At 40.2% G+C, this 16676-nt stretch overlaps 2 protein-coding genes across 5 annotated transcripts; one reads left to right on the forward strand and one right to left on the reverse strand.

The window, feature by feature from the left end:
* Positions 1-88: 88 nt before the first annotated feature.
* On the reverse strand, positions 89-7182 carry LOC109868448 (elongation of very long chain fatty acids protein 7). 2 transcript variants are annotated; one of them, XM_031802509.1, is made up of 8 exons: positions 7063-7182; positions 4724-4808; positions 4201-4391; positions 2442-2522; positions 2260-2316; positions 2038-2143; positions 1781-1917; positions 89-1399 (listed from the first exon to the last, which is right to left on the reverse strand). In XM_031802509.1, the coding sequence occupies exons 2-8, from the start codon at positions 4785-4787 to the stop codon at positions 1073-1075; spliced, it is 963 nt and encodes a 320-aa protein (XP_031658369.1). In that variant the 5' UTR covers positions 4788-4808; positions 7063-7182; the 3' UTR covers positions 89-1072. The 2 variants fall into 2 exon arrangements, with proteins under 2 accessions (XP_031658369.1, XP_031658368.1); XM_031802508.1 differs by having other exon boundaries at positions 7014-7177.
* Positions 7183-12675: 5493 nt separating this feature from the next.
* ubxn8 (UBX domain protein 8) lies at positions 12676-16492 on the forward strand. 3 transcript variants are annotated; one of them, XM_020458026.2, is made up of 8 exons: positions 12676-12882; positions 13176-13304; positions 14124-14197; positions 14288-14410; positions 14917-15051; positions 15688-15729; positions 15879-15953; positions 16100-16492. In XM_020458026.2, the coding sequence occupies exons 1-8, from the start codon at positions 12798-12800 to the stop codon at positions 16268-16270; spliced, it is 834 nt and encodes a 277-aa protein (XP_020313615.1). In that variant the 5' UTR covers positions 12676-12797; the 3' UTR covers positions 16271-16492. The 3 variants fall into 3 exon arrangements, with proteins under 3 accessions (XP_020313615.1, XP_031658370.1, XP_031658371.1); XM_031802510.1 differs by lacking the exon at positions 15688-15729 and having other exon boundaries at positions 12678-12882; XM_031802511.1 differs by lacking the exons at positions 12676-12882; positions 13176-13304 and adding an exon at positions 13371-13766.
* Positions 16493-16676: the final 184 nt, after the last annotated feature.

Genomic DNA, 16676 nt, shown 5'->3' on the forward strand with positions numbered 1-16676 from the left:
GAGATAAGAGAACATTGTGTAGTCTAGTATAGTTACCTATAAAAACGTAAAGATTAAATGAACTTTCATAAATGACTTGGCCAATATATGTAGGTAAAAATAATTTATTTCAACATAAAAGCAGATTGTTCTTTTGAACAATATTGTAGCGACCTCGTCAAGCGGTTTGGACGTCCTGGCGTGATGGTTAAGGTGTTGGCTTGACAGTCGCGGGACTCGGATTCTAGGCCCGGTCGGGGCCACCAACCCGAATTCGTTACAATATTGAGCAAGTAGCTTAAAAATACACAGTATTTGCTATTGACTGCAGTAGTAAAATAATCGCTTTCATTCATACAATATTTTTCTGTTCTCATTCACCATGGGCACAAACAAAGGAAATGCCCATTTTTGGTCAGCTCCTTCAATAACACTAAAAGCCCAGACAGCCTTCACATAGTCTGCTGTACATTTGACCTTCAAACGGCAACATAAAAAAGACAAATGTATATACATTGTGAACATTAAATTAACACAAAATACATCAAGTACGATCCCTTGGCATACTATAAGCAGTAAAGCATTACAGGAAGTGCATTTCGCCTACTACAAACTGATTGTCATATGAAAAGACTAAAGCTCAAATCAGTGAAATGTATGCTACTGATTCCAGGGCTTCAGGTTCTATCAGAGCAGCTCTAAGACCATTTATATGCTCTGTTTGCACCAGACATTAAGCATCATCACCTTGTTTAAAACGATACTCAAAAGCCTGTTGCCAGGCACATTATATTACAGCACAAAAACATTTACATTTGTAACTGGGGAAAAAAATGGTATGTGCAGTGATCCCTACAACGACATTTCTGAACGAAAGTCATGCACTAACAGCCAAACAGAAAATATGATTCTATTCAATAACAGTGATAACATAAAGTTGTAAGCACACACAAAAAAACAACAGTTGGAACCAATTAAAACAGGGAATACGCTCTGAAATGGTGGAAGTGTAACAAAAAGGAGACTTGGATGTAAAATACAGCCCTGGAAGTTGGTAATTGAGCTCGTCAACTAAAACCTGAGGCTGCATCATTTACTTTTCCTTCTTGTGAATGCCATTGCCATGGTGAAAGCCGTTTGCGACCTTGTTGGTTGTGCCATAGAAGATTCCGTTCGTTGCCTCCTTGGCGACCCCATTGGAATGGTGAACCCCATTGCCATTCTGGAGAGCCTTGCTTTTCTGCGCAACCTTGGGCAGCCTCTTTCCCTTTGTGTATGCGTGGTACCAGAAGTTGAGGAAGAGAACCAGGAAGATTAGTCCGTAGAGACCAACAATGTAGAGGAGAACCGGGAACTTGTAGGGGCAGTCCTTCATGAAGATGAACTGGCCAATGTGGACAGTCACCATCACAAACTGAACCTAGAGAAATAGGAAACATGATTAAGATATTATATGGTGACTAAACCACTACAATGCAGATGTACAGGTCTTAAAGGGGCAGCATTGAGGAAAGCATTTTACTTAAAGTAAAAATGTGGATGCTTCATCCAGCTTTGTTTCTTAAATTGTTTATCCTCAGTGCTTGAGCTCACCACAGCAGAGTACCAGCATCTCAAATGTTCTACTGCTTGAGCTCCTGTTCCTGCTCTAGAATATTAGCTCAAACAAACGGTACTACCGTGGAGCTCCTGCATTTGACTATAAAACAGTACCGGCACACATTCTATTTCAGTCTAAGTCATGCACTTTTCCTCAATACAATTAATGAACACGGGGCACACTATACAAGTATTAGCATACCAACTGGATGGTGGTCATGTATTTCTTCCACCACAGGTACTTCTGATAGGCAGGCCCCATAGCACACACAGCATAGTAGGAGTACATGAGGACGTGGACACAGCAGTTCAACATGGCATGGAAGGTTCCCATACCACCTGGTTTTAAAAAAAAATTATACATTGTATGATTTCAAAAATGGCAACAGATGACATTGCATAATGTTAGGTCATTACCAACTCAGATTCACAAGTTCCATTTCAAGTGTTTTACTCTACCTGCTGAAAATTTGACTCCAAACCACCAAGTGAAGGGCATGATAGAGTGATGAAAGACATGAAGGAATGTCACCTGGCTGGTCTTTTTGCGGAGGACGAAGAAGATCTGAGAAGAAAATAACCATTTATTTCATATAGTTGTGTAGTAATAACAAGTTTAATTCATAAAAATGTTCTACTTGACTACAGTTGTACAACTAAACAGGATAGAATAGTACTTACTGTGTCCAACATTTCAATAAACTTTGAGAAGTAGTAGAGCCAGCAGGTCCATGCCATCTGAGGGTGCAACAGTCAAACATTAGCCCCTGGGGGGAACAGTCAAACATTGCCACCGAATTCAGAGATACAGGAGTATTAATATTCAAAGAGTATTTCACCAGTGCAATGTGAAAGTAGCTTACCCGGACAGCCAGAGGATTGCTGGAATAGTCAACAAGGTCACAACCGTAGGAGTAACCATTGGCCCAACCGGACATCAGATACTAACACAAACAAGTTAATCTTAGTCAAAATTGGGGGAAAAAATCATGAAAAAAAAGAGAAGACATCCCACTTTACAAAGTACATCATGTAAAAGTCACAACTGTGTTATTGCAAGTAACCACCAGCAGATGACAGCATAGTAGTAAAACTAAACCCATTACATTTCTTATGAGTGAAAACTTAAAGGCCCAGTGCAGTCAAAAATGTGTGTATGCAACTCGCCACACAGTAGGCAGGTTTCCATTGACCCAGGTTTATTCGCAAACAAATAATTGTAACGTGTAACGGAAACGGCAGATATAGGAGACATTTTCTTAAGGGTGACAACACTTATCCGTTCGACAGGGGTGGATTTTTCTTCTGTCTAACGAGCGCAGCGGCACTAGATCTGTGACATGAGAATTATTACGAAAAGTCAAATAGTCAATTAATGCATTCTATCCATGCAGTCTTTCACAGGTTACCCGAAGAATTAGATAGGTGGGATGGCATACAGGCTGTCGACAATTTATTAATACAAAAGTTGCCTAAATCGTCAAGGAAACGCTTCAACCACTACATTTGTATTCAACACCTTATTTTATGTCCAGCAGTTTTTGAAAGACAAGATGTTTAAAATGGAAATGCACCCTAGCAGGCAATTGTCACCCACCCACTTGGGAGCCAGGCCCAGCCAATAGTCATGGGGTTTTCCCCACAAAGGGCTTTTTATTACAGATAGAAATATTCCTCAGTTTCATCAGCTGTCCGGGTGGCTGTCTCAGATGATTCCACAGGTGAATAAGCCAGATGGAGGTCCTGGGCTGGCGTGATTGTAAGGCCGGTTGGAAGTACTGACAAATTCTCTAAAAACGACTTGAGGTGGCTTATGGTAGAGAAATTAACAAATTCTCTGGCAACAGCTCTGGTATTTTTTTTTCCACCTTTATTTGGTAGACATTCCTACAGTCAGCATGCCAATTGCATGCTGTGGATTTTAGAGCAGCCTTTTATTGTCTCCAGCACAAAGTGCACCTGTGTAATGATAATGCAATTTAATCAGCTTCTTGATATGTCACACCTGTCAGGTGGATGATTATCTTGGCAAAGGAGAAATGTTCACTAACAGGGAAGTAAACAAATTTGTGAACAAAATTTGAGAGAAATAAGCTTCTTATGCGTATTACATTATTGTATCTTTTAGGGCTCCCGGGTGGTGCAGTGGTCTAGGCCACTGCATCTCAGTGTAAGAGGTGTCACTACAGTCCCTGGTTCGAATCCAGGTGGTATCCGGCTGTGATTGGGAGTCCCATAGAGTGGCGCACAATTGGCCCAGCGTCGTCCGGGTTTGGCCGTCATTGTAAATAAGAATTTGTTCTTAAACTGACTTGCCTAGGTAAATAAAAGGTTAAAATAAATAAACGTATTTAAAATAAAACTCAGCTCAGGGGACCATGTTTAGTATAGTTAATAGACCATTAAGAAAGAGTGCCACACCGCTCTGCCAATAACAGTTTTCAGTTTCAAGCCCTCTACTCAGAATTCTAGAGAAATTGCTCTTTGCAATTGTTTTGCTTTAAATAGAAATAGTTACTTAATTGTTACCCAGAAAATGATATGATTTTGAAATAAAAACAGCTGCATTGGACTTTAACGTTTAAAGTTATGGTGGCCAGTCGATTTCTGAAGTGCACCCACCTCATAGATCATGTAGATGGAGAAGCCAACTATACTGAAGTTGTAGACGACCATGGCATTTTTGAGGTCAAAGGGTTTGCGGTTCTCCATCAGCCGAGGGCCCAGCGTCGTGACAAAGTAGATGTAGGCGATTACGATGAGAGTCTGGGCTATCGGCGATGCCATTAGGGGCCAGTCCTCTGTCCTGGGATCTGAGTGGACGAAATAAAACATTATTCCTGAGTAACGTGACAAGCCTGGCATCCTGTTCAAATACTTACTTACAAGTAATCACTAATCTGACATAACAGGACAGGTGTAATGTAATGAGCCCTTGTGTTAGATCAGTCAATGCCTCAAGGGCAGGAAATAGTTAGAATGGATGGAGATTATTTTTTTAAACAACTTAATATCCACAGTCTTGAGTATCCCTAATAAACACTATACAGAAATTAAGACTTGAACTAATAATTGAATCAACTTTCTACAACAATAAATTATTTGAATAACTGTTTCAAAATTACAACAACTTGTGTAGACTTACCAGACAGTTTAAGCCATTCATCATAGAGCAAGACTACTCTGGAGGGCAGCGAGTCGAAAGCCATTTACTGTTCTTGTTGCACCTCCTATAAAAGAAATGGGATACAATTCAGAAGTGCAATCCCAAAATTCAGAGCCCCATATCAGTTCACAGAATAGGTTTTTACAGCAAAGTAGCATGCACAATTGAAATACAATGCAAGGTTTTAAAGATAGAATCTGCAGTAGGGAAAACTGTGCCACTGTCCGCCCCACAGCAGTTATTGTTTTGTTGACGAAGCGAGGTCTGGAGCGTCGCTCAACGACATAAATTAAAAGGCAGTAGGTATTGCTGTTCTATCGCGCGTCCAATGACATCCGAGAGGGGAAAAAAACTTCACATTACAGCTTAAAAAAATTAAATTCAGTAAAAAGTTAGATTACCCTTAACAAAAAAAAAAGAAGAAAAAGACTGCAGTAACTGAGTAGACTGTGGTAATTCAGGTGCATCAATTGCATAAGAGCATCAGTAGCACCACTGCGTTCATTGTTGACCCTCTGATCAGTGACAGATTTAGATTTGGGACACCAGGTGGGTGCAATTAATTATCAGGTAGAACAGAAAACTGTCAGGATCCGGACCTTGTAGGGTAAGCATTAAATACCACTGCCCTATGGTTTACCCAATTAGGCTACAATTCAGCTTTACAAGTGGAACAATAGAAACGTGTGATCATAACAAAGATTGTAATAGCTACAAAAGTTATCAGTGAAGTATATACTGTTAATCAGCATTGCCATTACAGACTCCAAATAATATTGAAGTTTACCTTTAAAATTACACATCTAGCCAGACAACCAAAGAATTCAATCTATGCCTGGGCCCAAACTCATAATGCCTGTAAAGTTTACACAAGGTTGGTCCATCATAATCCAGCCTGGTCTCAGAGCATTTCGTATTACTCTGTACATAAATCCATAACACTCCATTTAGTATATGTTAGGTATGCTTACATAGATGTTACTTAAGGCACAAAGGAAAGGATGGATGGATGGTTGGGCATCAGTTGAGGCTGCTTAGGGAGGACGGCTCATAATGTCTGGAAGGGAGTCAATGGAATGTTATCAAATACATGGTTTCCATGTAGTTGATATAACTCTAGACATTATGAGCCAACCTCCCCTTAGCAGCCTCCACTGGTGGGCATATACCACAAACATCTAGCAAAAGATTGCGAGGTCGATTTACATCACAAACAACTTCAGCATTTTATCAACTTTCTAACTACTTATGTTAACTAGCCCTTCCCTTAACCTTGTAACCTCACCTTAACCCCAAGCTTTGCTCACGCCCGCAGGCCACAGAGCTAGAATACTTAACATAATACGAAGGAAGGCACAAGGGGGTGTGGTATATGGGCAATATACCACAGCTAAGGGCTGTTCTTAAGCACAATGCATACAGACATCAGCCGTGGTATATTAGCCAAACACTACAAATCCCGAGGTGCCGTATTGCTTTTATATCTTGGTTAACGTAATTAAAACTGTCAAAATAATTTGTCATACATGTGGTATATGGTCTGATATACCATGGCTTTTAGCCTATCAGCACTCAAACCACCCAATTTATAATTAGTAACATATCATACAAAATGGATGGACATCCACAAATTATATACCAAACGAATCTTAACATATCGTACTAAATTAGGTTGCTCAGATTTACGTACATAATACGAAATGCTCTGAGACCAGGTTGCGTAACCACCACAATGCAAGAATCTAGTCTGGGAATGTGTCTATTTGTTTAAAGAGGGTTCTCCATTACAAGCAGGTTGTTTACATTGAACACGAAATACCACGCCGTCGGGGGAAAATCTCAGAACCACACCGGCTAATCAAAATATAAACGTTTGGGTTAATTACTTCAAATGTCAAAAAGTTAGACTAAACCACAAAGTTTTTCTGGAGAAGTGGAAGAATTAAGGTTCAATTAGTCTAATTTTTCACTAACCTAAACTTTAACGCGCAAGTAGCCTAGTGGTTAGAGTTTTGGGACAGTAATTGAAAGGTTGCTTTATCGAATCCCCGAGTTGACAAGGTAAAAAGCAGTCGTTCTGCCCCTTAACCCACTGTTCCTAGGCTGTCATTTTAAATAAGAATGTTGTTAACTGACTTTCCTAGTTAACATAAATATTTAGGCCGACCTCATTGTACTGGAACTTTTTTTTTTTAAATTAACTGAAAAGTGAATCGCCCAAAATGAGGTAAAACTCAACGATGAAGAGAAATGAGTGAGACCCAATAACCTGTTTGACGACGATGGCGTTTCCCTTTCCTCTTGTATCTGGTACACACCTGTCGCTGCCGGCCTGGCTCGAATGACTCGCCTGTTGGTGATGCACCGTACTTATCCACTGCAGATGTCTCCTCCCACATTTTGGCAGAGCTGGGCTCCGGACGAAACTTCTCCAACAATGCCCGAAACTATGCCACTTCGCTGATTGGTGCTTTCTGTTTGACGAAGTTCCAAGACAATCCCATAGTGAGCAATTGAGAATTAATGAAACATTATATGCAGTGTGTAAATATATCACATTTTATTTGTCACATGCACAAAATACAAACAGGTGTAGACTTTAGTGAAATGCTTACTTACGAGCCATTTCCCAACAATCGTACATAAGTAACACAAACCTACGATGCTATATACAGGAGTAGCGGACTACTTCAGTGACTTTATTGTCCTTATGGGGAAATGTTGTTGCAGTGTCATGTACAAGTTTAATGTGCCGTTTAAATATAAGATACATTGACATTACAACTTTCATAACAATTACATACCAATAAAAAGAGGCTTGCCTGCTGGCATTACTGAGTCGATAGGATCAAATAGTCTAATTCTGTTTTTCCTACCGAGGGGTACCCTATACCTGCGCCCAGAGGGGAGTAGTTCAAAGTCCGGGTACAGGGGGTGGCTTGGGTCTAAAATGATTTTGTGAGCCTTGCAGAGGGACCTGACCTTAAAGATCTCATCCAAGCCTGTCTGTTTGACTCCAAGTACCTTGCTTCTAACCACTAGGCTACCTGCCTCTAACCACTAGGCTACCTGCCTCTAACCACTAGGCTACCTGCCTCTAACCACTAGGCTACCTGCCTCTAACCACTAGGCTACCTGCCTCTAACCACTAGGCTACCTGCCTCTAACCACTAGGCTACCTGCCTCTAACCACTAGGCTACCTGCCTCTAACCACTAGGCTACCTGCCTCTAACCACTAGGCTACCTGCCTCTAACCACTAGGCTACCTGCCTCTAACCACTAGGCTACCTGCCTCTAACCACTAGGCTACCTGCCTCTAACCACTAGGCTACCTGTCTCTAACCACTAGGCTACCTGTCTCTAACCACTAGGCTACCTGCCTCTAACCACTAGGCTACCTGCCTCTAACCACTAGGCTACCTGCCTCTAACCACTAGGCTACCTGCCACCCCAATAAACACAATAGCTCTATGCATAACTACTTCAAAATAATGTAAAGAAAGAAAAAAATACTATTCTGTGAATCTGTAGTTATCAAGTCATAGTTTTTATTCTCTCTAGTAAGGGAATCCAATTCCTCACATGAAGTAGGCTAAACGTTCAGGTTCAATACCATGCTTTGCACAAATACTAAAATAACAAGTACATGTTTGGGGGAATGTTGTCAAACTTGAGCTGTAAAGTTGTTGCAGGAATGTCAAACAAAGATCTCATAGTAGTCTAAACTAATACTTGAAAACGTACTTAGAGCAAAACTGAGAAGGGATACATGTATATTATGCAGAACAATGCCCTCAATGCTGTAGGACATTTAACTCCAAAACCAACGTTTGTCAGATGTTTTCATGGTAGTACACATACAGTCAAATGTAAAATAACACATGACATATAGAGAGAAGACATTCAATCACGTGTAATTTACTTCCAAAGTATCAAGTCCTAACACAGATGACTGGGGTAAAGCCTACTGTACAGTCAACCTCATGAGAAATTAAGGGAATGTTAAGAAAATGTAGAGCAAATATACATACACTGAAAGGGATTATTATAATATATTTTTAACCATAATTATACTAAAACGAATTTAGCATTTATGTTTCAAAATACCTTGAATCAGAACTATTCACAATGGAAATAAACAACAGTATCCTCATGGCAAAGTGATGCATGTTCAGTGTGTCAGGCAGAGGAATAGTAACACGTAACCTGACAGGTTTCTTATCTCACTAATATGGTGAACAACTTCCATCTTCATTCTTTACCTCTGACTTCATCATTCCTCCGTTCACATCCGGGAGTGTCAACATTACAACAAAGAATTGCATAAGGAATGAGCCAAGTAACCAGCAATCATTGTCAAAATGGTTTCTTACTGTTCGATCTTAATTGCTAGTCTTAAAAAGTACCACAAAGTGTCCTAAGCTATAATCATATTTTAAAGACACACTGAAACACCCACTCTGGCTATTATGTTTTACTTTTCCTGTTGGAAAAACAATATCCCAAGTAGAAATGCAGTAATGTTGTCATAGGCCTCCCCTGTCCCCCTTGCTTGAGGAACAATAGAGGCCAAAAGAGGTAAGGCCCACCCCCCCTTCTTGTTCCATGTCATACCTGGACCACCTATTGAGATGTGCCTTTTTGTTAAGTAAATCAGGTGATAAGTGAGATGAAAAGGAGACTGGAATGTGTCTTTAAATGTAATGATGATTAGTCAAAAGTATCTGAATAATAATATGGGCATCAAATCAGATTGGTCACATACACGTGTTTAACAGATGTTATTGCAGGTGTAGCAAAATGCATGGAACAGTTTCAATGGCATATTTGGCTCAGTGGTAACTAGGGTAGATGGCAGTGCCACACCCTATAACTCAACTCTCACCTAACAAGCTCTTCTGGGTTACACTGACAACCAGGCAGTGTGATGGGGAGCCACTAGTCTACCGACTAACTGTATGTAAATTCATCACATACCTATGACATCTATCATGTCCTAAACAACACCATGCCCACTTTCTGGAAAGTCAGCAATAATCTCATTTGTAGGAAGTCATCTCTGCTTGTGTTGAATGATGTTTATTATTGGTAACAAATAAAAAACGGACAATGTGAAATGGAATGTTCTCACTAAAGCCGCTAAATCAAAATATAAAACGCTAAACTTATCTAAAGAACAATATGCTGAACAATTCTCAATAGACACCACAATATTGTAGTTTGACATGAATACTTAGTATCTCATATACACAATGTTTACACAAAAACAGATTTAACTTCCATACATTTTGGGTGGGTAAGTATGTCATGAATTCAGATAAAGCTCTGCAGTCAGCATGCTCTCTATTCTGAGAAGTTGCTAGGAAGTCAGTCTCCAGGGAGACAAAGGCCTTTCAGCGCTGTAGTCTGGTCACTGCTCATGTCTAAGATGTGTCTAAGATAGAGGCACTTGGAGATATTCTCACTCATACACACTCTCCCTGGTCACATGTTGTTATATTGTTCTTGTTCACCATTACACTTTCAGTGATTCATTCACAGATTAGACTAACTAACAACTCCAGTTCTGCTGTATTAGCTTGCTCGGGAAGTTGTAGCAAGGCTGTTACTCCAGGTTTCTTTCAAAACACAGGGACAAAAAATAACATGTCACTGAAGATCCAGTACCATTCCTATCATCTCTTTTCTAAAACAAACATTGACTGTTCTTTTTTACAGATATAAATTGTGTCAAACAAACTGTTCTTGCTCATATCAGTTATTTCATTAAAGCTTGTGTTGGCCTCTTTGCCTTCGTCAGAGGAAAGAACATCTGACGAAGGCCAAGAGGCTGACAGATGAGCTTCAAGAAAATAAGTGACACGAGCAAGAGCAGTGTGCGGGTTTCTCTTTGCAGTTATCACATTATTCCTACTCACCTGCAATGAGAACTCGAATAAAGGGGTACCCCAGGGTTTGATTCTGGAGCCACTATTGTTTACACTGTATATACACACAATTTGAAATACTGTGAACATTTTTTAATGAATGTTTATGCTGATGATACAGTATTATACTCTGTAAACCAAGCCTTTTCACATTTGACGTCTGCTTTCCAAGCGCTACAGAAGTCACTCTTGGACCTTTAGTTTGTACTTAATGCAACAACAAAAAAATCCATGCTATTATCTAGGTCCCATAAATGACTTACTGTTTGGGGTTTTAGGCTGGGTTTCTGTTTAGCACTTTGACATCTGCTGGTGTAAAAAGGTCTTCATAAATACATTTGATTGACATTACTAGCCTGAACAGAACACACATTGAACGAGTTCCCTCTTATGAATATCTTGGTATCTGGCTAGATAATAAGTTGGCATTTTAAAAACACATGTTACTGAGCTTATAAAGAAGTTGAATATCAAAATTGTATAATTGTACAGAAATAGAGCACGTCTGTCTTTTGATAACAGAAAGGAAGGTGTCCAGGCCACTTTTATGTCTGTTTTAGATTAGAGGGATATAATCTCCATGCACGCAGCAGCTTCCACACTTTGACCACTAGATGCTGTTTTACATTGTGCCCTTAGATTCATTACTGGTGATTATTTTAGAAGCCACCCTTATCTATTATAGGAAAAGGTGGTTTGGTCCTCTGTCTGTAGAGCAGCATTCCCTTCTGTTTATTTACAAAGCGTTCCTGCAGAAACTTCCCATGTATCTGATAACACTGGTCAAGGTCACAAAGATAGAATACAGTACAAGATCACAAGATTGGATAGTGCTAGAGGTTCCGAGGGTGGTATCTGATTTAGGGAGACTCCTTTTAGTTTTTAATGCTCCACAGATGTGCAATATGTTGCAAAGGCGGCGCAGGCTTGAATGCCTGGTTCCCTTCAGGGAATTTACAGCATTAGTGGGGGATGCTCCATGTAAAGACTGGGTTGATTTTTTAGGATCATGTTTTGTCATTTAGTATTATATTGATATTTTTATTGTGCTGGACTCATTTGAAAAATAGAATTGGTCTCAATATGAACACTAATTAACCTAAATAATTCCCCCCTCTGCTGTTAACAGCATATGATAACTATAACTTTACATTTTAGCTTTGATGCATGTAATGGGATTGACAGTTTCCCATTCCCTTCACTTTCTCTGTCTTATTTCCTTTGTCCTGTCGTCTGTATGTGGTGTCTTGAATGACACAGGTGGCACATCATGTTTGTCATTTTCTGAGAAAGAAAATGGCATGAAATATATAGGGGTAATAATCAGATGACAAAAGAGACCAATGTATAACATTCAGGAAAGTGGACTGTTCCTTATATGCTTCCATCAATCAACTAAATATGGTTTAAAAATACAGTTAAGACCATATCTTTATGATCAGTTTATTAAGACGTTTTAATTAACCTGACCCTAAATAACCTGTACTTATATTATGTACTTGTATTGACCAGCAGGGGTCCCCAATCACACGTTTGCGAAATTGACAACGATTCCTTATAACTAACCCAAGACAGACCAGAGCCTGTCGTTTCCAATGGGAACAAACGAACAGAATGGGCAGAACAAGCAGGAGGTGGGCAGAGCCAAGCACAAGCTAGTGACATCCTATTGGCGCGATCTATTATATTTTTGCATATTTCCGTTAGGGAACGCCTACTACGTAGTGCGCGTGTGCAAAAACTATATTCGTCCATGCACTCCTAAACAAAGCCATAGCAAACAAAAAAACTTTGCAAAGGTTAAAGGCTACAAAACGCAGTCCACTGTTGAATACTAGTTTTAGAAACAGAAAACTGTATGGAGATCAAATATTTAATCGACGCGAACGTCGGCCAAAATCCATCTCGCTCCATCTTCTTCCACTGCCGGCTAAATGTGCTTCCTCTCATCACCATATTTGGCAGTGAGTGGAAACGCCAACCGGATGCTTCACATTTATACATCCAGTGAAATATCTGGCTCTAGCTGTGGTTGAGATATTTACTGCGGAAGAATATTTTAAGAAAAAATGTATTAAAAAAGACACGCAGTAAAACGGGATAGCTTGGAGAACGATATTATAAAATGTCTTCGTCAAAGACATCTTGGCTTTTGGGGACCTTGTTAATATCAATACTTTGTTTTGTTTCTTGGAAACATTCAATAATCGGTAAGTTGTTGTTTTTTTTACTCTTGCAAGTGTTGGTTAAGCTATGTGCAAGGAGCCCATTGGCTAGTTTTGCAACAAGGGGAGAGGGATTTAATTTTTGTTTGGAAATAAGTAGCTAGTTGAATTGTCATGGTGTTGTCCTTTTAATGTGACATTACTGTCCTAACGTTTATACACACAAAATACTGAACTGTCATAAGTTGATTACTAGTATCCACTTGAAGGTGACGTGTGAGTGTACATTATCTATTCAAGTTATTAATTGCTCATATGTCTATGAATCTCCGTTCTAGATGTGAGAGGTGCCTTTCTATTGGTGGGGCGAGGTCTGTTGCTGTTGGGCCTGTCTACCTTGATGGTGTCATATTTTTATCCACGGCTGAGGTCTTTGTTCTCTTCCAACACCCGATCAACATCTGAATGTAGGTGACTGTGTATCAAACAGGCAATCCCAATATTACTCATTCAAATCATGCATTCCATTTTGTATAACAGCTGTCGCCAACCGTAGGCCTTTGTTACAGCAGAGTTAGCATTCCAAAACCATTCTTATCCATAGTTTTTAGCGATTAGGGTCACCCACAGTTGCCTGCATGTGAACTACAATTCCGACGCTGTGTTAACGTTTCGAAACGTCAGACCAGTTTTTCGAAACATGCTGATATGCCCCTTTCATTTCAACAATAAATCATTTTCCAAAAAATATACTTACTGTATCAGTTTTGCACAGAGCCACAGACTGTGCGCCAGTTGACGAACTACACTCCCTCCCTTGTTACATATAGGTGTTTGGAGCACGCTAGATAGCCAATTAGTTCAGGTGGCTTTCTGTCTGTCTTCCACAAACAAGCGATGAGACATGGTCGTATGGGAACCCTATAAAGGTGTAGTAATATTTTATTTGAACCTTTATACGTTCCTTATGTTTCCAAACCGTACCGCAAGCGATTGCTTTTAATGTTAAGAAGGAGCGTTGGATATGTTAATTAACAAAACTCCCCCCATCCAAAAGATACCAATGTCAATAGGCGCTAAAACAGTTAGCGTCTATGAATGGGTTACAGCAGCGCCAGGAGAAGGTCACCAACACACCTGATTTAATTCATCTAGGCCATTAGTTGATTAGCCTAATCGGGTGTTTCAGTCCTGGCCACTGTTTTTCAACTTCTGATACCAGGCCAACGATTTCGACTGAAAATTGTGAACCAGTTGATGATTGAATGAAACTACACTTCTTCCAGATTCTGAAGAAGAGGAGGCAAAACAAAGACAAAAGCAGGCAAGGGAGGAGCTGCAGGAGAAACACAGTGAGAAGGTAATATGGCCTTTCAGCAAAAAACTAAACAGCACTGCTCTTTTTTTAACAGAGTAGGCTAATACTTTCCTGTGTGTGTTTCCCTTTCAGGCCTTCTCTTACCAGGAGTCAGTGCTGAGGCCTCGTCAGGAGTCTTCTATGAGGAAGAAAGAAAAGCGATTCTACCGCATGACGGGAGAGAGCTGGAAGCTGACTGACGGAGAACAACTTGGGGTGAGAATAACAGATACCACCCATGGAATTGTATAAAAACCACATAATAGTTGCTGGGTGACTGGAATCTCTGAACACTTCGTCCCGATAACTAAACAACCGTACATTTTGCGCATGTGCTACTTTGAGTTACGAAATAAATTGTAGGTTATTTACGATTAAAACGTAGATTGTTTTGCCCCAGTGCAATATGTAGACTAGGCTACATGTTACATGTTGTCTAAATGCGTTTGGTTTCACACCACAATTATAATTTAATTATTTCTATGGGCCAGGTAAATCTACAAATTTTATGAATAAAACATAATTCATATTGTACACTGGTTCAAATTTGCTATGAACAAATGAACACTGTTCTTAGCCAATGGAATGCAGTACTTGCTTTCTTCCACTGGGGAGAACAATTGTACACACCTCTTACATCTTTAGGCCTTTTGATAGACTTCTATGGACAAGATCCTCAGTGAGGTGTGCCAACTGTAAATGTGTTATTTATGTGGCTACAGGAAGGAGAATCGTTAGGGCAGAGTGCCCATGGGGATGTTGATGGGACACCCAATCAGGAGGCAGTAAGAAGGAGGAAACTGCCAGAGAGTGCCACCAGACTCCACCCCAAACCTGAGGTCCCTCCCCAAAAAAGGGTGCGTATGCTGAATGACTCTTCAGGAAAGGATGTTAAAATGCTAATGGCGGGATATCATTAACAATTTAAATCCAAGGACCTGAAAATGGTTTTACTCCATGGTTAGTGCTATTTAGAATTGGGACGTCCCTACCCTAAACCATTTTAAATGTCAACTTCAATGAGGTAAAATCAGAGTTGAGAGGTCCCAAGGATTCCAGATAACACCAACCTTTATTCCAAGTCAGGTTAGTCCTGCTTGCGGGTCCCTATATAGTTTTTCACTAAAGCAGAGGGAGTCATTGTTTTGTTTAGGTCGGGATTCAATCCGATCACGCTTTGTCGGCTATGCACCTCTTAAAGACGTTCCGAGACCGCACAGTAGGGAAAGGGGGATACCTAGTCAGTTGTACAACAGAGGTGCGGGGGGGCTACCTTAATTGATATCCACGTCTTTGGCGCCCGGGGAACAGTGTGTTAACTGCCTTGCTCAGGGGCAGAATTGTACACTGTCAGCTTGGGGATTCGATCCAGCCACCTTCCAATAATGCTGCATATGTCGGCTCAATCAGAAATGACGCATAGTTGACAAAGCACAATGGAATTGAATCCAGGCCTAAACCCTCAATGGTTTGTGCTCTTCTGGATTGAAAAGGTGGTCGTTTTACCAGAGGAGCCAGCAGAGGATGCTGAAGGGGTATGTATACACTTTTGTCCCATGGAGTGTTTGATCTTACATCTGTTACACTATGAAATTTGAAGACACAATTGCACTCTAATCAATGTAAACAATTAATGATTGGCAAAAGGTGGTCAGTGTGAGTACGGTAAGGTTTCTCTTGACAGGTTGTACGGGTGGCTTTGAGATGCCCAAGTGGAAGAACAATTCACAGAAGATTCCTGAAATCCGACAGCTCCTCGGTGAGAATAAAGCAGTCCCCCCTTGTATTCATCTCATACTCAAACTTTTAACATGGCCTCATAATCCTATTCAATAAGATATTGTTTTAAAATAGTTACGCTTACGAAGATTGTACCGTTTTGATTTGAAAACCTTTGTTCTGTAGGTTCTTTTGGACTGGTTGCTGAAAACAGGATATCACCCTGCAGTCTATACATTATGCACCACCTACCCCAGACAACCCTTGATCATTGGGAAAGACATAAGCATGGGGGATGCAGGCATTTTAACACACACAGTATTAAATGTGGAAGGGAAAGATCCCTCCACGACCTGAGGAAAAAGCATCAGTTCCATGCCATTTGAAAATAAAAAGATGGGCAACTGGTTGCTGGATCATAGAAGGCGTCAGAACAGCAAATCCTTGACAAGGGAACAAAGCTATAAACTAAGTCCATATTGCATGGATTCTTAATGTCAGAACCAAGTATACAGTGTACTCCTTTCATGCTCAGTTGTATGAATTACTGTTTCATTAAAACATATTGCTACACAAACACGCATGAGTGGACAATGTCGAGTTCTGGTGACGTTATACATTGGGTTGTAATTTGATATACTTGCTACACCAGAAGTTAATGGTTATGGTGGGGTCAATGGCAGTTGTTTAAGAGCCAGGGGCTTGGAATGTTAAAGGAAAAGGCAATCACATGTTTGGATAGCTGTGGAATGGGAGCAGAGGT

This window comes from Oncorhynchus kisutch, linkage group LG23, assembly GCF_002021735.2.
Source record: "Oncorhynchus kisutch isolate 150728-3 linkage group LG23, Okis_V2, whole genome shotgun sequence".
Classification (NCBI taxonomy): Eukaryota; Metazoa; Chordata; class Actinopteri; order Salmoniformes; family Salmonidae; genus Oncorhynchus; species Oncorhynchus kisutch.